This window comes from Athene cunicularia (assembly GCF_003259725.1).
Source record: "Athene cunicularia isolate RWA chromosome 1 unlocalized genomic scaffold, athCun1 chr1_part2, whole genome shotgun sequence".
Classification (NCBI taxonomy): domain Eukaryota; kingdom Metazoa; phylum Chordata; class Aves; order Strigiformes; family Strigidae; genus Athene; species Athene cunicularia.
Genome location: NW_020799092.1, coordinates 2,834,119 through 2,854,998, shown reverse-complemented (window position 1 = coordinate 2,854,998; position 20,880 = coordinate 2,834,119). Strand labels below are relative to the sequence as shown.

General features: G+C 40.9%; 1 protein-coding gene across 1 annotated transcript in view; it reads left to right on the top strand.

The window, feature by feature from the left end:
* Window positions 1-10,272, top strand: part of ST13 (ST13, Hsp70 interacting protein) — an 18,989-nt gene extending 8,717 nt beyond the window's left edge. Inside the window, exons 5-8 of the mRNA XM_026866148.1 lie at window positions 2,315-2,431; window positions 3,130-3,193; window positions 4,383-4,483; window positions 8,771-10,272. Coding sequence (XP_026721949.1) covers window positions 2,315-2,431; window positions 3,130-3,193; window positions 4,383-4,483; window positions 8,771-8,899 — 411 coding nt within the window. The 3' untranslated portion in view covers window positions 8,900-10,272. The remainder of the gene's footprint in view (window positions 1-2,314; window positions 2,432-3,129; window positions 3,194-4,382; window positions 4,484-8,770) is intronic.
* The last annotated feature ends 10,608 nt before the right edge of the window (window positions 10,273-20,880 follow it).

Below are 20,880 nucleotides of genomic sequence, written 5' to 3'. Positions count from 1 at the left end.
GAGCCCATGGAGGTCCACAGTGGAGCAGGTACCCACACTGCAGCCCATGGAGGACCCCATGCCAGAGCAAGTGGGTGTGCCCTGAAGGAAGCTGCAGCCCCTGGAGAGTCCACGCTGGAGTAGGCTCCTGGCAGAAACTGTAGCCTGCAGAGAGGAGCCCTCACAGAAACTGGTTTTCTGGCAGGAGGTGCAGCCCATGGGGGACCCATGCTGGGACAGTTGTTTGCTTAAGGACCATACCCTGTGGGGAGGACCCACACTGGAGCAGTTTGGGAAGGACTGTATCCTATGGGGGGACCGATAGTGGAGGAGTTTGGGAAGGACTGTATCTTGTGGGTGGACCCAACACTGAAGCAGGAAAAAAGTGTGAGGAGGAAGGAGTGGCAGAAGTGCAGTGTTGTGAACTGATCACAGCCCCAGTCCCCATGTGCCATTTGGGGTAGAGGGAGGACGTAGAAGAGTGGGGAATGAAGTTGTGAAGTTGAGTTTTGGGAAGAAGGGGATGGGGGGAAAGTGGTTTTGGTTTTGTCTTTGTTTCTCATCATCCTGTGCTACTTTTAATTGGCAATAAATTAATTTAATATTCCTGATGTTGAGTCTGTTTTGCCCAGGATGGTAGTGGATGTGTGATCTCCCTGTCTTTGTTTCAAGTCAGGAGCTTCTTCATCTTTTCTCTCTGCCCTTTTGAGGAGGGGGAGTGAGAGAGTGGCTTAGTGAGCATCTGGCAGCCAGCCAGGCTTAACCCATTCACATGCATAAATGTTCCTTTGTGTAAGAACTTCAGCTTTCAGTTTTTTTACCATGTCTTTGTAGACAGCAAAACAACAGTGGAAACCATCTTACAACCTATTAGCCTTCTGTGTTGGACTGATCTGTGGTGAACATAATTAGGTTGTAGGTCTCAACCTTTATAAGAGTTATACTTAATGTTTGGCTGAGGGGGAACCTTCTATTTCCCAGTTAATCTGCCCATGCACAGAAACAGCAGAGTATGTCTGTGATACATTGATGTGTAGTTGCCAGCTGTATAGGGATTTGTGTATGTAGCTCAAGGAAAAATGTATGATCTTCTCATGGGTGATTTTTTTATCCTTAAGTGAAGATTATACATTCACTTACTTTATTCACTTCCAGCTTTCCTAGCACTACTTAGTTTGTAGCACTTTCAGCTGAAAGTCTAACTCATTTTAAAAATTCTTAGTTCATTTTAAGAAATACTTAGAAACAATGAAAATCAGAACTTGGAAACTCTTTATTTAATTAAAAAAAGCAACCACAAAACACTTACCTCTCTCTTAATGAACTACTGAATGGCTGTAACATCAGGTTCCTATAACATGTACTGCATTCACTATCAGTCAGTCCTGCTGCCTGCAGCGTGCTTTCTCTGGCAGATGTACTTCAAGAATGAGATGGTAGGGAATGAGTATCTCCTAGCTAAAATAAGTTGTATTGAAACTTCACTACTTAAAATTTCTTTTTAAAGAGTATTCTGAAAGAAAAGTATCCTTTGTTGTAGTAGTTAGTATCTCCCTTCTTGAACCTTGATTTTGCTGGTTTTTAGTTACAGAAGTGTCACTGGGTAATAATCATCATACACAATTAGTGAAATCATGAACTATTTTTTTGCAATGCTATATAAGGATACATTCTGATTTCAGGAAAGCAGTGCTACAGTTAGTGTTCTGTTGTGTGTAGTGAATGTCAGTTCCCTTGAGTGAGGGGCCTCAGGGAGTTCACTGCTAACTACCCTCTTCTGCTGGGGCTGTAGATTTGATAGACTTGAGAAAAAGTGAGTAATAAGAAGCAAACTTTGTCCCCACCAGCCCTTTCTTGATTTGGTTCAGAAATTCTTTGGTTTGCTTATGTGTAGCTATATATGCCGCAGAGGCATCTGAAACAGCAATAACACTATCTAAATATGTGTGTGTGCAGAGGGGAATTATACTTCCTGTTGTTGTACCAGTGAAAATTCCCTTTTCTGGGGCAGTTGCTGGTTTTAGCCTGGGAGAAATTAATATTTTAGCATAAAAGCACAAAGGGACATGGAATGATAATATTAACTATGGTGCAAGTCCCAGAGCTTTGCAGCAAAAAAGTATACTATAGTACATGTTCTGGTGGATCCAGTTAGGGCTATAGAGAGGAAATGGCAAATGGCTCCTAAAACAAAGGGGCTTTTAGGATGTGCAGTCAGATCATATTATTAAGAATTGGTAAAAGCAGATGGTTATGTTTACATGTATTTTGTATTGAAATATTTTGTGTGATATGCTAGAAATGTATAAGAAATCTTGGTATTCTATTGTAACAGGCACAGAAAATTGCAGAACATCGCCGAAAATATGAGCGGAAGCGTGAAGAAAAGGAAATCAAGGAAAGAATGGAAAGAGTGAAGAAGGCACGGGAGGAGCATGAGAGAGCACAAAGGGTGAATACCTGGGCTTTAACATTTCTTAACAATTTGGAGAGCGTCATAGTTATTTTTGTTAAAATGAATTGCAGAGAAGAATTACTTTCATTTTAAGTCTTAGAATTACATTTTGGAGAATTGATTTCTGTCTTGGTTACTTGACCAATAGTGAAATCTGGAGAAGAGGCCATTGTACTGCATCTGCTTTTATTGCTTGTGACAAACTCAGGCTCTGGAATCTCTACTAATCCTGTATTTCAAGAAATCAGTTATTGTATGACTATACCAGAATAGTTTTCACTTAAGGTACTTTTGTCTCCCCAAGTGGGAGGTTTTAAATTCAGGATAATGCCTTGTTCTCTTCCTCGCTTCCTGACATGGTTTGCTTGCTTTCTCTTCATGCTTTACTGATATATTTTAATATATTGCAGGTAGGAGTTAGTTCTAAAAATGTAAGTTGAGAGCTAAAACAAATGCAGTTCATATTCACTAAAACCATACTCTGCATAACTTATCTGCAAAATCATACTAAAGTAAGAGTAGACATAGCTGTTTCTTGTTAGTGGTTTTGTACATAGTGAAGTGCTTTGTTTATTGTGATAGCCTACCTGCCTGAAACAGTCTCAGTTATTTTTTTTCTCCTAAAACCAGTTGAGCAGTAGAAAACAGGCTGCAGTTCCATTGCTTTGTGTGGAATTATGTGCTTTCATCTGCAGGAGGAAGAAGCAAGACGACAGGCAGGAGGGGCTCAGTTTGGTGGTTTCCCAGGTGGCTTCCCAGGTATTTTATTTTTAAGCACCGATACTTGAGGTAGAGGTGACTTGTTTCTGTGTAGAATATTATAGCCATGGTTTTTGTAGCATTTTTTTTCTCAAGACAGAGAAAAAAAAATTATGTAGTTTGGAATTTATCTACTAATAACAGCACTAATGGGAAGAGGGATGGGATACTCTCTCTTAAAGAGGATTGATGCTGGGCAGCAAGCAGAGGGAAGACAGAAATCAATAATGATGAATAACAGAATGAAGGGATTTAGGTCTGGGAAAACAAAGGTGAAGTATTTGTTTAATAATATGTGTTGAAAAACTAGTAAAAAACATTTTCTAAATTACCCAGGGTGCCTCGGACCCATTCTGCTTAAGAACAGTTGTTTTAAAGTTGAAAATTTGGATTGAATGACTATTAGGGGAATCTGCTGGTTGTAAGCTGTTGAACAGAATAGTTTCTCAGAGGAGGTAGTGTAGTTTACCTTACAGAAAAGCTGTTACTGGACAATTCGACAAAAATTGGGCTTTCCATGTTATTTTGGACACAATAAACTGGGGATAATCAAGAGTAAGTACTAATGAAGTAAGTACTCCTGAAGATTGAGAGGTAGTTGAGGTAGGCTGTGTGCATCCTCCAGATGGATCAGCTTGTCAGGGGAACCAAAGAGACCGTATCTACCCTGCTCACTCAGCACAGCTGGGGTAGCTGCTGATCAAGAATTTGAAAACAACCTCAAGCGTTTTGCTTCAGGGATTTTTTTTTTCTTTGTTAGTACAATTTTTTTCAACCCTAAGGTTCTTGACAAATGTAGAATGTGCCTGGGACATACTACTGCTGATCTGCTTTTGCCTTGAATTGTTCACCTCATGTGTTCAAATTCCTTACATTCCTGGGCTTGAGACCTACTTCATTTAAGTTAACCAGAAAAGTAACTGCATCTGTGTACAAGGTGCTAGAACCTGACAGTCATTACAAGCCTCCTGTTCATTTGGGTTAAAAACATGGATGAAATAAGATGTAGGTCTTCGCAGAAAGAGAAGGTAAAGACTACTTTCCATTCAGTGGACCAGCTGTAGCCTTATGGAAGATGTGGCTTTAGAGGTGTGGCAAAGGAAGTCTGTCTTAGTCTCTCTCAGCGAGTCTCCTGTATACATGAATTAAATGTTTCTCATTATGCATTCTTCTTGTATTGGATTTTCAGGTGGATTTCCTGGGGCTATGCCTGGAGGTATGCCAGGAATGGCAGGTATGCCAGGTCTCAATGAGATTCTCAGTGATCCAGAAGTCCTTGCGGCCATGCAGGTTAGTATTTGTTAAAATCAAAGCTAAATGTTCTAAATAAGGGAAGAACAGTGCCTGTGAGCTAGGGGAACAAAGAAAGATATGACCCTCTGGATAGCAATGAGATGCTTGCTTATTTCTGTTGTGAAATTCTCTCCTTGTGTGTGGCACCAGACTGCCTGGAATCAATGTTAGCTATTTTTCCAACGGATGGGAGCTTAATTGTAGATGCCCCCCCCGCCTAATACACATTTATGATAGACAAAACTGTGTGCAATATAGAGTTCTCATCTCTTTTGAGTGTCTTTACTGGTTATTTTCCACATGGTATAATTCATTTGCTCCTTTTTTTGAGTGCACACACATTGTGGCTAGATAATTATGCACAATCAAAAAATGATTGTTAATATTGTTGCAACACAATACATTACAATAATATTGAGATGATAATTGTCTTTCGCTTAGGGGATTAAGTGTTTGGTTTTTCCAGAGGCAAAGTAGTATCAGAATAGTTCTGCATCTGGCATTTTTTTAAATTGATGTTCAGAAAGCTTATTTCTCCAGTGGGCTTGATTAATTGATTGGTTAATTGCTCAATGTCATGACTACTTTTACACAAGAAAAGTATTTCAGCAGATTAAACATAACATATTTGACAACATCAATTTTGGGGACTGGTGGGCTAAGAAAAATTTGAGCTGTATAGCTCATATTTGAATACTAGTATGATCAAGTGTAAAAGTGTCGTTACTTTTTCTGGATTGCTGTGGTTATACTAGAGTTATGTGGTGGTCTCAGCTCATTGAACAACTATGATCCCCATCCAAATAAAAGCATCACAAGGGACCGTTATTTGGTATGCCCTGAAATCACAAAAAGGCATCACTTTCCGTGGAAAAGCTCATTGGTACCCTTAATGGTTGCTGGTGTTTGGAAGCAAACCTTTACTTGGTCTGTCCCAGTTAGCAATGTTGACTTTCATGCAAACCATCCAAAAAAAGTCCATGACTTGCAGTTGTATTCATTGCCTGGCTAACTTATGCTGTGATACAGGAGTTTGAAATTAGAGTTGCTGAAAAGAGAACTTTGAGATGCAGCTAAATATTAAGTGCTTGCCACATGCTTTAAGACTGTTGCATGCTGATTATATATACCCCAATATACTGTAGGACCCTGTTGCAAGAATGTGTGTTGATGGTGTTTTCTGATAATGCAGGCAGGCTTTAAGATGTAGAATCTGTCAGCAAAGCCTTGACTGACCTCTTTGCTGACCTCTTGCTGGTCTCTTGCAGAGAGAGACAAGCTTTACATCTAGATATGATTTATTCAGCATTTCATCTATGTCTGCACTGCTACCTCTTCCCAGTGTCCAGCTGACTATGTTCTGGTCCTCTCTGAATAGGCAGTGTAAGCTCTAGTCTTAAGACAGTAGTTTCTGCTGCTTGGCTTCTGCTCATGGCAGCTGTGCAATATGTTGATGGATAATGGTAGCTGGCAGCTATTACACAGGGTATCTGAGGTGTTATGAAAAAGTCTGGAGATACTGAATCACATGTTTCCCCCAAATCGCTAATCTTAAGATACTATTTTAACTGACAGTATAGTAGAAGCTTTTCATGGTGAGGAGTTTTTGCTGAAACTGGAGTATTCGGAGAGTAAAGACTACCTTCTCAATCTCTTTAGACTTAGTGACTATTGTCTCATTATCTTTGAGACTATTCTCCATGAGCTAACAGTGAAATATGCCCGAGTCTGTTAACATCTTGGGAAACCTTACAACTGTGTGTGCCTGAACATGAGCTAGGCTAAACCGTTTATGCTGTCAACTTGACCTTGTCATCTGTGGAAGCAACCAATGAACCAGATATGGCTGCCTATGGATTGTTTATAAAGTTATTGCTCATCATTGGCATAAAGATAAGAATCTCTGCAAACTTGTGTAAAAACTTTTCTTAATGAAGATTTATAGTTCCATTAGCTGAAGATTTATTATCTTCAGGGTATTTCCTTTTTTCTTTTTTCTTTTTGTTTTTAATTGTGGCTGCATTAGTCTTTTATGCACAGAAGACTCAGTGGCAAAACTTCTGTTGCATTTCTTTTCATAGCTTCTTAATGGTATTAGTTGTGACCTTTTGCAATGACTTCTAATACATACTATTTTAAGCTTATTTGCCCTGAGCTTTTTACTCTTCAGAAGAATTGGCTGAAATTTTTGTGTGTGTTTCTCTTATTTTACTATTTTGGCTGTCTGGAGGGTTCTGTAGTACTTCCTGTCTTGGATGTGCAATTGCTTTCTCTGGACACAAAATGATAACTTTGTTTTGGAGAGCTGTCATGGGTCAAATACAAGTTCTTTTCAAAAGGAGTGAGGCATTAAGATGAATTTATGGATTCTTTTTGACATGTAGTCATGTGTTAGACCCAGACTTCCACCAAAATGTGTAAGATTGAAAAAATAATAGTGATAACTTTTTCCTTGGAAGTATTTTTCATCCTTCTGCAACTGAGGACTAGAGTATTAGAAAATTGAATGTTTCACTAATGCCATTTTATACAATGGTTCCTATTCCACCTGTGTAAATATTTCCTTATGGAAACGTTATCTTCAGCCTTAAACTTAATTCTGATAATGGGGGAGTCCATACCTTTCAGTACACCACACTGCTCATCAGTGTGGAAACCCTGGATGTGGTAAACATTTTTATAAACACAGTCCAAGGTTGAAGGCTTCTGGGGAGTTGCACAAGTACAGAATAATTTACTTGCTGTGAATTTACATGACCATAGAACACGTAGCATAAAATTGGATATTTAACATTCATTTAGGTGTGCTTGGACACAAATCAGTGAATAAGCTTACTCAGCTTTTTGTTCCACATTCATATACAGGTGAAAACACACATTTAACAACATGACACAATCTTTATAGTCATATGCCCTATTTTGAAGTTGGAAATTCAGGAAGTTTGAGGTTGTGAAAGTCATCTTTTTTTCTTTGCATAGGAATCCTGTAAAGTGGAGAAAATATCTCCAGTGTCTGTTTTCTGAACTTCAGCATCCTATTTTTCATAGAGTTTGCAGATTCCCTTTTGTGAGGGAGACAAAACACTTGTAAATCCTTCTAACAAAGGGTAAGACTTGACTCTTGGTTCCCAACATGTATAAGACATGACTGAACCATGTAGGTGATTTCAGTGGAGTCTACGCCTACCAGGTGCAATTTCGGATCAGACTTGTTAAACAGCTTTTGTCTGAGTCTGATGCTAGAATAGATACAGGATGGTGTTATTGTAGCACAGACAGCATTAAGGACACCAGTTGGTTTTTGGTGTCCAAAGACTATATCTGTGGTAGAAATGGGTGAGAAGTCTAGGGAAGAATGTATCTTTACGGTGAAACTACTTCAGTGTGCTAGAAAGAAGAGCAAGTGAAATTACAGCTAATGCAGATGACTTGTATTGGACATAATAAACTGCTTGCACTTTAGATGAATTAAAGAAAACTTAAATCTTTGCGGAAGTTGCTTATAATGGAAACCATTTTTCCAGGCTGAGATGTGAAATTAGTCTATACAGAGTTATTAAAGGGTGCTGTTGAAAACATACACATGTAAAATGAGTAAAACTGATTCTAGTTCAGTGGAGGCTAAAGGTGTATTACAAGTACAGAAAAATAGTTTAATGCATCTCATATTAAATAGAGAAGATTAAGTTGTTATTTTTTTTGACCACTAACTTTAATGTGTATGTGAATGTATTTATCAATTGCAACAAACAGTAGTGTGATGAGAGATAGCAAGGTTCTCTTCCAAGTGTTAATTCTCAGAGGAGGTGGGAAGTGACTGAGAATTAGATGCATTTTAAAAAGCCAAACATTGCCACATCATCTGCTCACAGTCCAGGAGATTAAAGTTTCTTCTGCGAAAAGGAAAAGGGGTGAAAGGGATGAGTAGCAGCTGTTGCACAGAGGAGGGTTATCCTATCATGCATGCTACTCACATAGATCTCCTGCCTCCTTCAAAACGTATATGAAGATGTCAGAATAGAAATAATCCAGTAGGTGTGGCTCTGTTTGGCTCCTGTTTTGAGAAATAATTCTTATCCCCTTTTTCACACATTGAGCTATTACTGTAACAAGTTCAGTAGTGATTCTGGTGTTTACTGATGCAGCATTAACAATGTGCCTGAAACTCTAGTCTGGTCTTGTTATATTAGATGAGCAAGACTAGATTTGTGTTGGAACCATGCACCACTAACTTTTGTAGACTTGTTTTATAAATGCCCTAATTTTTTGCTCTTTGTCCTGCAGGATCCAGAAGTTATGGTTGCGTTTCAAGATGTTGCTCAGAACCCAGCAAATATGTCCAAGTACCAGAACAATCCCAAGGTCATGAATCTCATCAGTAAATTGTCTGCCAAATTTGGCAATAAGCCGTAAAATCCCTGGTTCTTAAAAATCATATCTGGGAAGAATTGGATTTGGCTAACCAGTGTCGCAATAAAACAAACCATTGTACCTCTGATCTTCTTAAGAAGAGAAACGGGGTGTTCTAAGAACTGCTCTCCAGCCCCAGGTGTTGAGTTTATTCAGTGATTGGTTTACAGCACTCAAATTATATTCAGATGACCTAGTTGACCATCCCTCCTTGTCCAAGAGTTGCAACCTTTTAAGTATTACAGAGTTTCCTTCTGAATGAACACTCCTGTAAGAAATGGTAATATTCTAGGAGTGTAAGATAAAAACCTGCTGTTGTGTTTTGGATTTTTTTAAATTACTCTTAGTGAGCAAAGAGAAAGGAACTTTAACAGTTGAAGTCTGTCTTAATTCCTTTAGGACAGAAAAGTTGGCCTAGTCACAAATAGCAAAAATGGGACAAGTCTGAAGAATTAACTGGATAAAGGAATTGTCTGCAAATACAAGTCCTTATTTTTATTTTAAATGGGTGACTGACTTTATATAGATATTAAAATTACCAATATAGTCATGCTAGCTAGTTACACACTGGAACTTCTGGCAGTACTGCAAGTAATGTAATATTTTGATCACCACAACTGCAGCAGAGGTACAGACCTATCCCTTGCACAACCTGTCATGAAGCAGGTATTGCAGACGCCACAGAGGTTTTGTTACTTGCTCAATTCTTGTCCGGCACCTTTATGTAACATTTTATTTATCAGTCTGGGTATGGGAGAGCATCTTACTGTCTGTACTTGCGCTCTTGTCCTTTCCCAGTTGGCAGGTCCTCCACTGGTTGCACTTGCCCTTTGTTGGGGCCATGCTTACCAGATTTCATTTATTTGGAAACTTTAGGGAAGGAATCTTGTTCCCATCACTACCTCTGTCCCACTGAATGCAAGCCATCCAGAACATGTAAATGCTTAGTTACAAATCAGTGAAGGGGAGAACACCCAACAAAATTGCAGCTCTGGGTTCCGAGTCGGTTTGAGTCCTTACATGCTTAATGATTAAAATTTCTTGGCCAAAGTCCTGCTGTCTCTTTAGAGGTGATGACTCTTCCTTCACCGCATACTGTAGTCTTCCATCTTTTCTTGTATCCTTTTCTTTAAAAAAAAAAAAGGCAAAAAACAAAAAACCCACCAAAAATCCGAACCAAAACAAAAAGCTGTTGTCATGATTTCATACTTCCATGTTTTTGAGGCTTGTGATATGGAGGAAAAGGTGAAGCAATTGGTGCAAACGGAACATTCATCTAACTTGCAGATGAACAGTGTGGGTATCCTTGAAGCAGTGTCTGTGCTGATGATGTTCAGTTGATTTGTCTACCAATAAAGGCAATTGTTGCTTCTGTTTGTCTTAGCTAAAACATTATCTTTGTGTGGAATAATAACCATAGTTACCTGTTTACCATTTGAATCTCAACGTTTATGTTACTCTTTTGTAATTCTGTATCTTAAGCCATAATGGATGTTACCATTTTAAAATAAATATAGATTGGTGTAGGACCTCACAACAGCTGCAAAAAATAAATCCCCAAATGCTTTTTCTCATACTAATGACCCTGCAGAATGAAATGTGAATCTTTTTTGCTTAAGAAATATAGTTCTGAATACTTCTCTTAGCCTTTAAAAATAAAGTATGGTTTTGAAAAATAAAGCTTTTTGGGTTTGTGTAACTTTCTGATAAAATCTAATTTGCTTAAATTAAATGTGGAAGTGCTTTAATGAAACTGTATATATAACTGCGGTTTAAATTGGAACTAAATGCTTAAGGGCTTGTCTTCATGACCAGATGAACTCAGTTTATGATTGAGTGTTGCTGTGTGCCTGGCTTTTGGTCATATTCTTGATCTTCTCTTCCCAAGAGGAGATGCTTGAAGTATGGGCGGAAACCCAGCTTCTTCATTCAGGCTGGTACGTGTGTGCTGTGCATGAACTAGAGTATCTTGAATATAGATTTATTCCCTACAGTTTCCTGTTACTTCATCTTAGCTGTTTGTGTTTGTCTACCCATTACTAGTCAAAAGTAAAAAGTTTCCCCTAACTAGTAGAAACAGTCATATCTGTGTCCTGCCTGCTTGCTTACACATCAGTTGCCCATATTCAGAGCTGAATAATTCAAGAAAAACGTTCTCCCTAATTTTGATGTTAGCATTGGCAATCTAGCTGAATTCTTGTTCTTGGGGAGTGCACATCCTCTAACTCCCTTGGTGTGTGGGGTTTTTGTTTTTAGTGTTACCTGATAAATTAATTGAGGAGCTGTCTGGACTGCATCTCAGTTCCTCAAGGTGGTATGTGGATGTCCAAACAGCTGAACTGGTTTGAACAAAAGGGCAATTGCAGAAAGTTAACTGCACAGGAGATGAGCAAAGGATTCTAAGTTCCAAATATGGGATACAAGTACCTGTGTGAGGAAGTTGTTATTTTCAGTGCTTGCTCCAGTATTTACTGGCAGCTCCTTCAGGTTATTTGTTTTCATTGTAGCACAGAGTAGGGGTGGTTGTTACAAGTACAGTGACAGCAATCAACTTGGCTGACAGTCTGAATCTCAAAGCTGCCAGTGTGTATGATGGTTCAGCTAGCACAGTGCGGTGTCGGCGGAGCTGACCCAGGCTTGGCTGTGCGTTTCTGCCATTTGAAGCAAGTTGTGTACTGTGCTCCTTGGCCAGTCCAGTGCCACAGATTAGATGACCTGGTCTGCCAGAGAACATGATGATACACCTGCAGCTGACTGGTAGTAGAGGGTCATAGCCTTGTTATTGTGTGTGTTTGCCTGAGTGACTTCTCTGTCCTCCGTGGCTCAACTGCTGCCCAAGAAAAAATAAATGATGGGTCAGATTCCACTTCTAGACTGTACTACAGAGTGAACCCTGTTGTATAGTAATGTTGAGACTGCAAGGCTTGGTGCATTTACCAGAATTTTTTTTTAGAATTTCTCTCATTTTGGTGTTGGGCTGTGAATAAAAGCTATTTGTCCAAGTGGCTTGGTTTGTCTTTGTTGGAAGGCCATGATCAGATGGGCAGGAGGCAGACTGTCAGAGTTGGCTGAAGGCAGGTGGGACAAGAGCTGTGATAGGCTAGAGGCAGAATGGTTCAATAAATAAGTATTAAAAAGCCATGTAAAGGTAAAACCATGTTGTAGAAACAGCTTGTTGCAAGCAGCCAGCAGTAGTATTGGTAGTCTAAAATAGCTGTCTTTAAATACCACTTTGTTCTTGTTTGTTACCTTCAGGGCCATCGCATAAAGGTTGTACAAGCCATGCTCTCTCATGTGCCTGTACATCCCTCTTCTGTGAGATGTAAGAGCAAGCGGTATTGTTACGGTTGCTTGTAGCAACTGCTGTCCAAGCAGAATCCTTCACCCAAAGGGATGGGAGGTTGTGCACCTAGCCAGGGTGAGTTGGATCCAGGTCAGCTTGGTATGTACCTTCCTGTGGATTGTGGCATGCTCTTGACTGGAAGCGTTTGGAGCCCCTTTGAAATCCCACAGTAAATCCAGGCTGGGGGATACTGCAGTGCTTTCAGGGTTATAGGGCAAGCGGGTTGTTGGAATAATGGTAGAGGTGAGAGGGTTGTTTCCTTTCATTGGCTGCAGGGTAGTCTGATAGTGGCTGGTACTGGTACAGAAGTGGACTGGCATCCTCAAACAGAAAGGTGATTCATTAAGGAAAATGGCAGCAGTATTTTCTTCTGATGTCTAGAGAAAGGTGTCTCATGAACCTTATTCAGAGCTTCGCAGATGTGGTCCTCAACCTTACTTCATACATGATGGAGTGAGGGCAGCACTGTAAAAGACTAATTCTGGATTACCAAAGAGCTGAAATGGAGTAAAAACCAGCAGCTTCCAATTGGATGCAGAGACCACTAGGTTGAGTACTACAGGACGAGGCATAGGAGGTCAGTAGTGTGATATAAGCAAATGCGAATACAGACAAAGCAGGAACAGTTTTAATGTGACAAAGAAATGAAGCAGATCAGGTGGTAGCTGGTGAATCTGTGCTATGGAGCAACAAAAAAGTTGAGGTGATTTTGGGCTACAAGTCATTCATCACCTTGTGAATTGGAGCTTAGGTAAGTCTCATTCTTCTGGTGTGGTCCTCACAAACCAGAACTTTATGTGAGACAAACCTTCCCCCACGCTCACTGACTGGAGGTCCTACTGAATGTACATACCAAGGACTTACTGTAAATCAGAATGATTGATGAGTTACCAAGATGTTAACTTGTAATCTTGTTAACAAAGTGTTATTACTGTACCTGTCTTTGATGTACAAATACGCTTCTGAAATGTATATTCTAGATGGATAGTCTCAGACAAGCTTGAGAGCTTGTCAATAAATAAATGTATTTGCAGAACGTGTTATGACTTTTTGTGAAGTGGATAACCAACTTTGCACCTTTGTTGTTGCACACATATCCTAAAACTGTATTTTTTAAATGTACAAACATTTCAGTGGCTACAAGGAATACAAGTTGCTACTACATGTAAAAAAAACTAAATGTGAAAGATTACAGGATTGGGGTAGGAGTTAGTCTTGGAATTTTTTCCTGAAGTAATTTTTTCCTGATTCCTGAAGCAGCTGAATCAGTCAGATGGTAAGCATAATCTGCATGGAACAAAGATATTCTGAAAGACGAGGCACTTGTTACTCAGCTGTAAAGTAAATAACAAGGTGGTGAGGTCTAAATCAGTTAATAGTAAAGGGAATTCCATTACTGAAAGCTTTACCTTTCTAAATCTAATGTTCTCACTCTGGAGGGTGAGAGTTTCTAGAAGTTAGTTTGCATTTTGCATTTCAAAAAGAAAAGTATTACAGCAGAAAATCAGAGCAGTCACATAGCAATCAGTGCAGCGTTTAATTAAATTACCTTTTAAAACAGGCTGAAGGTACAAGTTATCAGTAAGTCATCAGAATTAGATGGAAAACTACCAAGGTATTGCACTGAGAATGAAGTGGCTGCGCTGTTGCCAACTGCCCTGCCTCTCATTAGAGAAAATTCATGCGGAAGCTCAGCCACTAGTGTCTAGTTCATAACTGGAAAAGAACCAAGTGCCACCTGTGCTTTTGTATTTCAGATTCTTAAAAATCAATCCAAAAAATGGCTTATTGCTAACAGTTTATAAGGAAAAATGAACACAACTGTTCTAAAAAGATTTGCTCTAGCTTTTTTGTATGTTATCCTTCAATAAGGAAAACTGCTTGAGAAAACAGATTTTCAGAAGCCTTTTTGTAATCCTTGGTATTTTTTCTTTAGTCTCTTGTGTGAAAACTTTTCAAACCAGAAGAAATAAAAATCAGAACTGGAATGAACTACTAGCCTTTTGGAAAAAAAAAAACCAAAACAGAAGACCACAAAAATGTGCATTTAAAACACATATCAGACATTTATCAAGTGCCTGGGAAAAACATACAACACACCATGGCACCATAATTTGTGTTTGACAAATTACTTAGTCTATGTAAAACTAAAGGTGGCTAAGGAACATTTGGTTTGAACTAGTAAAGCTGTTGAACAAGTAGCATAATAGGAGATTGAATTTAATAATGGCAAGTGTGAGTAATTTAAACTGAAAAGCATTTCAACTTTTCTGATGTCCCTGAGCCTAGATGGAGTGAGTAGGGAAAACTCAGCAGCATTCCAGAGGTTCATTCAAAATCTGTTCAGTTGAAGTGCACACACTCAGGTATTTAAGAAATGGGCTGTTGAATCCATTTGTGATTATAATGCTTGCTTCTGGAATAGGCTGGTCTTTCCACAGTCTTATGCTTAAGCCTGATCTTGCCAAGTTTGTGTGATCAAACATTGTGCTATTTAGGCAGATGTTGTAGTAGGAGTCTACTATAGGCCACCCACCCAGGACAGAGAGGTGGATGAAATATTCTATAGGCATTTACGAGAAATCTCACAATTGCTTGCCCTTGTTTTTGTGGGAGACTTTAACTTCATAGACATCCGCTGGAAATATAACACAGCACAGTGGGACCAGTCCCGGAGATTCCTGGAATGTGTGGGAGATAACTTCCTGATGCAGCTGGTGAGCGAACTGACCAGAGAAGGTGCCCCCTGCTGGATCTCCTTTATGTGAACAGAGAAGGACTGGTGGATGATGTGGCGGTTGGAGGCTGACTAGGGCACAGTGATCATGAAATAATAGTGTTCTCTGTTCTTAGAGAGGCCAGGAGAGGGGGAAGCAGAACTGACATCCTGGACTTCCAAAGGACTGACTTTGTCTTGTTTGGGCACGTGCTTGAAAGGATCCCCTGGGAGACTCTCCTGAAGGGTACAGGGGCCCAGGAAGGCTGGGCGCTCTGTAAGAAAGAAGTGTTAATGGCTCAGGACCAGGCGGTCCCCAGGTGCTCTAAGAGAAGCTGACGCCAGAGATGACCACCCTGGCTGAACAGGGAGCTTTGGCTGCAACTCAGGGAGAGAGTTTACAGCCTTTGGAAGAAGGGGCTAGCCACACACAGTGATTACAAAGGGGCTGTGAGGCTATGCAGGGTGGAAATCAGGAGGTCTATAGTCCAGTTGGAAATTAATCTGGCTTCAGCAATCAAGGACAACAAGAAATGTTTCTATATGTATGTAAACAGCAGAAGAAAGTCTAGGGAGAGCCTCCATCACCTGCTAGACACAGGAGGAAACATGGTAACAAGTGATAAGGAAAAGGCTGAGGTGTTTAATGCCTTCTTTGCCTTCTTTTCTCAGTCTTTATTAACAAGACTAGCTGTATTGAGGGAATCCAGCCTCCTCAGCCAGAAGAGAGACTGGGAGGACAACCCCCCCGCATTCCAGGAGGAGACAGTCAGTGACCTGCTGCATCACACAGATATACACAAATCTATGGGACCAGATGGGATACACCCGAGGGTGCTGAAGGAGCTGGCTGGGGTGCTCGCCAAGCCACTTTCCATCATTTACCAGCAGTCCTGGCTGACCGGGGAGGTCCCGACAGATTGGAAATTGGCCAATGTGATACCCATCTATAAGAAGGGTCGGAAGGATGATCCCAGAAATTACAGACCTATCAGCTTGGCTTCGGTACCTGGGAAGCTGATGGAGCAGCTCATCCTGAGTGCCATCACACAACACATGCGGGACAACCAGATGATCAGGCCCAGTCAGCAGGGGTTTGTGAAAGGCAGGTCCTGCTTGACAAACCTGATCTCCTTCTGCAACAGGACGACCTGCTTACTGGATGAGGGGAAGGCTGTGGATGTTGACTTTAGCAAGGTGTTTGACACTGTTTCCCAGCATTCTCTTGGTGAAACTGGCTGCTCGTGGCTTGGATGGGCACATGCTTTGCTGGGTAAAAACCTGACTGGATGGTTGGCCCCAAAGAGTTGTGGTGAACGGAGTGAAATCCAGTTGGCAGCAGGTCGTGAGTGGAGTCCCCCAGGGCTCGGTTTTGGGGCCACTCCTGTTTAACATCTTTATTGATGATCTAGACAAGGGGATCGAGGGCACCCTCAGTCAGTTTGCAGAGGACACCCAGCTGGGTGGGAGTGTTGATCTGCTCGAGGGCAGGGAGGCTCTGCAGAGAGACCTGGACAGGCTGGAGCCATGGGCTGAGGCCAACTGCAGGAGTTTCAATAAGGCCAAATGCCGGGGGCTGCACTTGGGCCACAACAACCCCCAGCAGCGCTACAGGCTTGGGGAGGAGTGGCTGGAGAGCTGCCAGTCAGAGAGGTACCTGGGGGTGTTGATTGACAGCCAGCTGAACAGGAGCCAGCAGTGTGCCCAGGTGGCCAAGAAGGCCAATGGCATCCTGGCTTGTGTCAGCAGTAGCGTGGCCAGCAGGGACAGGGAAGGGATCTTGCCCCTGTACTCAGCACTGGTGAGGGCACAACTCGATGACTGTGTTCAGTTTTGGGCCCCTCACTACAAAAAGGACATTGAATGACTCGAGTGTGTCCAGAGAAGGGCAACAAAGCTGGTGAAGGGTCTGGAGCACATGTCGTATGAGGAGCGGCTGAGGGAACTGGGATTGTTTAGTCTGGAGAAGAGGAGGCTGAGGGGAGACCTCATCGCCCTCCACAGCTACCTGAAAGGAGGTTGCAGAGAGCTGGGGATGAGTCTCTTTAACCAAGTAACAAGCGATAGAACAAGAGAGAATGGCCTCAAGTTGTGCCAGGGAAGGTTTAGACTGGATATTAGGAAGCATTTCTTTCCAGAACAGGTTGTTGGGCGTTGGAATGGGCTGCCCAGGGAGGTGAGTCCCCATCCCTGGAGGTGTTTAAGAGTCGGGTCAACTTAGTGCTGAGGGATCTGGTGTAGTTGGGAACTGTTAATGTTGGGTTGATGGTTGGACTAGATTATCTTCAAAGTCTTTTCCAATCTAGACAATTCTGTGATTCTGTGAATTCAAATTGTCAGCACATGCAGTTTCATTTGTTAATCTCTAGTTGCTTTAATCTATGATGTAATGGGAGTATGATCCAGTTTATCAACCTTTTCTGAAAGATAAGGTTTTGCGACAGATTCAGAAAGTCCTTCTGAAAGTAGTAATTAAATCTGTCTTAACATGTTTTCACCCTCCAGTGAATTGAATTTCTAAGTGAAAAAATGTGATGTGCACTTCTAAATTTTTTTTTGGTAAACATTAGATTAAAGAGAGTAGTAGGGTAAAATTGGCTTAAGGTCAGAGTTCATCCTTTATTTCCTAAGGTAAGACAGAGCACAGAGGCAGTCAGTTTGACCTCTGGAATCACTATCAGTATCCTCATTCTTTGTCTTGAATCAGAAACAAAGCTGTGGGCCAGCCAAAGAAAATCTGTCAAGGTTAAAGTTTCTCAAGATCTATTACCTCTTTATACAGGAATCTTCAGTATTAAAATTATGCAGACATGAAATTGCTGCAATGCAGTTCATGTACAGAGAATGTGTTTGTATTTGTGGTTGCTTAACTTGGTTCTCTTCTTCTAGGCTTTCTAGTAGAATTGACAAATTTGAGAAAAAGGAGGTAACTTTGGCTTTCTTGTTCTTCAGGAAGCTCCACCTGCACATATTATGTGTTTGCCTGGAAACCTTGAATTTGCAGCATTTCCATGAAGACCTAAGGCCACGTCTTCATGACTTTTTATAGATAGGTTCAATTTTTTTTCCTCCAGAACATACTGGCACATCTTGTTTAACTTGATCTGTAGCATTTCCATTGTTTTTTTGGACAGCTTCACTAGGTCTCTATGTTCCAGCAGTAAAGTAAGTCGCTTTTGGAATATTGTAATTCTTGCATTACCTGTTAATATTCTGTTTCACAATATATACAGGGCATAATGTTGTATTAAAATTGTTGCTGAACAGTAATGGTATAGAACAATTTGGGTGCAGATTTATGATGGAAGTCCAATCTGCAGTACAAAGTGACTCTTGGTGAAAGCTTTCCTCCGCACAAGAGGAACAGAATCACAAAGAACAGCAGTAATGTGAGTTTGTGTCCTTCTTGAAGTGTTTCTTCCACAAGCACATGTACCTGGTTGTGCAAAGTTACTTTGTGTGATTGTTCCCTGGTTTTATAAAAACCTAAGTTTCTCCTGGCTGCTTTAGTGACAGTGATAGTCAGTGAATTGTGTACACCTTAATTCTAGTTTAAGGTTTGAGTCTTTTGCATGTAGGGGGGTGTCACAGGTGAATTATTAAGTGAAGTCATCATTGTGGGGTTAACTAAAAGGGTTTTATTAATGATTAAATGATGATCAGTTGATGATTGGCTGAATATTAAATGGTTATTGAATGGTTATTAAGCAATAATTGAATGGTAATTAAACAATTATATGACAATGATTTAAATTAGAATTTAAAGAATAATTTAGACAGTGGTCAAACACTCTTCTACTTACTATGCTTCTAATAATTAAGCTGGATATATATAAAAATGCCACTAGCATACAATATACTTTTAGGCCTAATGTAAAATGTCACTTGCCTCATTATAGATATAAGATGCTGGCTAAGGAGGTCTCTCAACCTCCAGGAGTGACCTTGAGAGGCAGCCTGCTCAAGGGAGGAGATCAATGCCAAGCAGGAAAACTCAGTGGGCTCACAGGGGCTACAGGTATTTAGAGTGTAAAGTGACTGACTTGTAGTCAAACTCCTTTTTGGTGTATGTGCAGCTGTAGCAATTTCAGTTTTGTCTAGGCCCAGCTCAGGCTGGTACTGTTAGCCCCTGATAAAACACGGCCTAAACTCGTTACTCCCCGAGAAGATATGGCCAAGCCCAATTCTCAGGGTTTGCATTGCAGGGCTTTCAGTCAGGCCTGCTTGTCAGTGATGCTGGCACTGGGAGAATATTTTTCTCAAAGTGAAATGCTTGCCTTAGGCAGAGTAGCCTGCATTCTTTACAGCCTCCTCCACAGAAGGATAAATAAAGGCAAGGGGTCTGTTATTAGGCCACCTGGTGACGGAATGTCTTCCCAAAAGGAGATGGCTTACACAGCTGTGTGGTAGTGAAATTCTTGAGAAGTGTGTAATGTGCTAACTGCCCTGTCCGTGTTTAGATAATGGATGGTATGGTGATTCCTACCACGAGTGTAAACTCTAGAAGCTCTTGCAGCTCAAGCAAGAGGCAGTTGGAGAATAACTAAGATTAGCTGCAGACATGAAGAAGTTATGACTTTTTTTTCTGTTCAGAGAGAACAAAAGATTAATAGAGTAACAATAGAAACAAAAGAGCCCAGGAGTAACATGATACAAAGTTAAGGTGAATATGCATTCTTATCTTTAATTGTAGTTTTTTTCTGAAGCATAGGTGAAGCTAAGAAGAAGGAAAGAATTGTTAACACAGGCAAAACCTTGAAACTACCCAGAAACCAGTGTATGATAGCATAAGAGGATTCTTGACATTTTCCAAACTGTGTAGTTAACAGTCTTGTCACTGTGTGCCGTAACTGCTGTGAACAGTGGCTACCCTGTCCTTTGACCTGTGCCTTGTTCTGTCTTTGTAGCATTTCTCATTCCATCCCCAGCCAGCAAAGGGAGCTATAAGCCTGAGATGCTGTTTGTGATGGGGTGCTCTAGCCACAGATGCTGGGCAGTCTCTCAGGTGTGAAGGCAGAGGAGGAGTAAGGGCCTACAGACCAGGAAAGAGAGCAAACACAACAGAAAAAGCAACAGGCTTGACTGGTCCACACAGAGTAAGAAGTAAGAAATGACCAGCTTGAAAAACTGTTGTTTTAAAGATACTGGACTTTTGGTAGAAGGGAAAGGCGCTGCAGTTAGAAAAAGTAGAAACAGAAAGTTAAATTTGTCTCCTCTCCGTAATTAGATGCTTATGTTAAATGTTTGGGAAAGGGAAGCGGGTGGTGGAGAGAAAAGATACTAGTGTAGTTTGTGAGGAAGGAACAATGATTTCCTCAGTATTCCCAGTATCTACCCTAATTCTGTTGGGGGAGGCAGCGGGTCTGCCACCAGCCTGATTGAAGAAGTTCTGCCTTGCTAAGATTCCAGTGTACCCTTGAAAAGAAGGAATGTCTGCTGAATAATCAAGGTAAGAGGAACAATGAGCAAGGAAGCAGGATGCAAGAGCTGCAGTCTCACACCTGTGGGGGAGCAGATGAGAAGAGCACAGATTAACCCATAGCAATGCTAATGTGAAACGACAACTATGTAACCAATCAAATGAACACACGGTTTGGTAAAGCAGATATAAAAGAAGGGTTTGGAAAATAAAGATGATTAGACATTCTGCCTGCAACATTCGTTTGTCGTGTCCGTCTCTACCGCGACAAATGGCTTCTTCAATCAGGCTGGTGGCAGACCCGCTGCCTCCCCCAGCATAATCCTGTATTTTTCTTAAGGCCATGAAGTAAAGTCTACTTGGTGTAGAGAAAAAACCTGATGTACAAAACTAGGTATCTAAAGAGCACCTCAGATCTGTTCTCCCAACCTGTTTTTCGGTGCCCAGGGATTCCAGTAACGCCCGGCGGACTCTCCCACACCCAGGCGCGGCCTCACCGCCCCGCT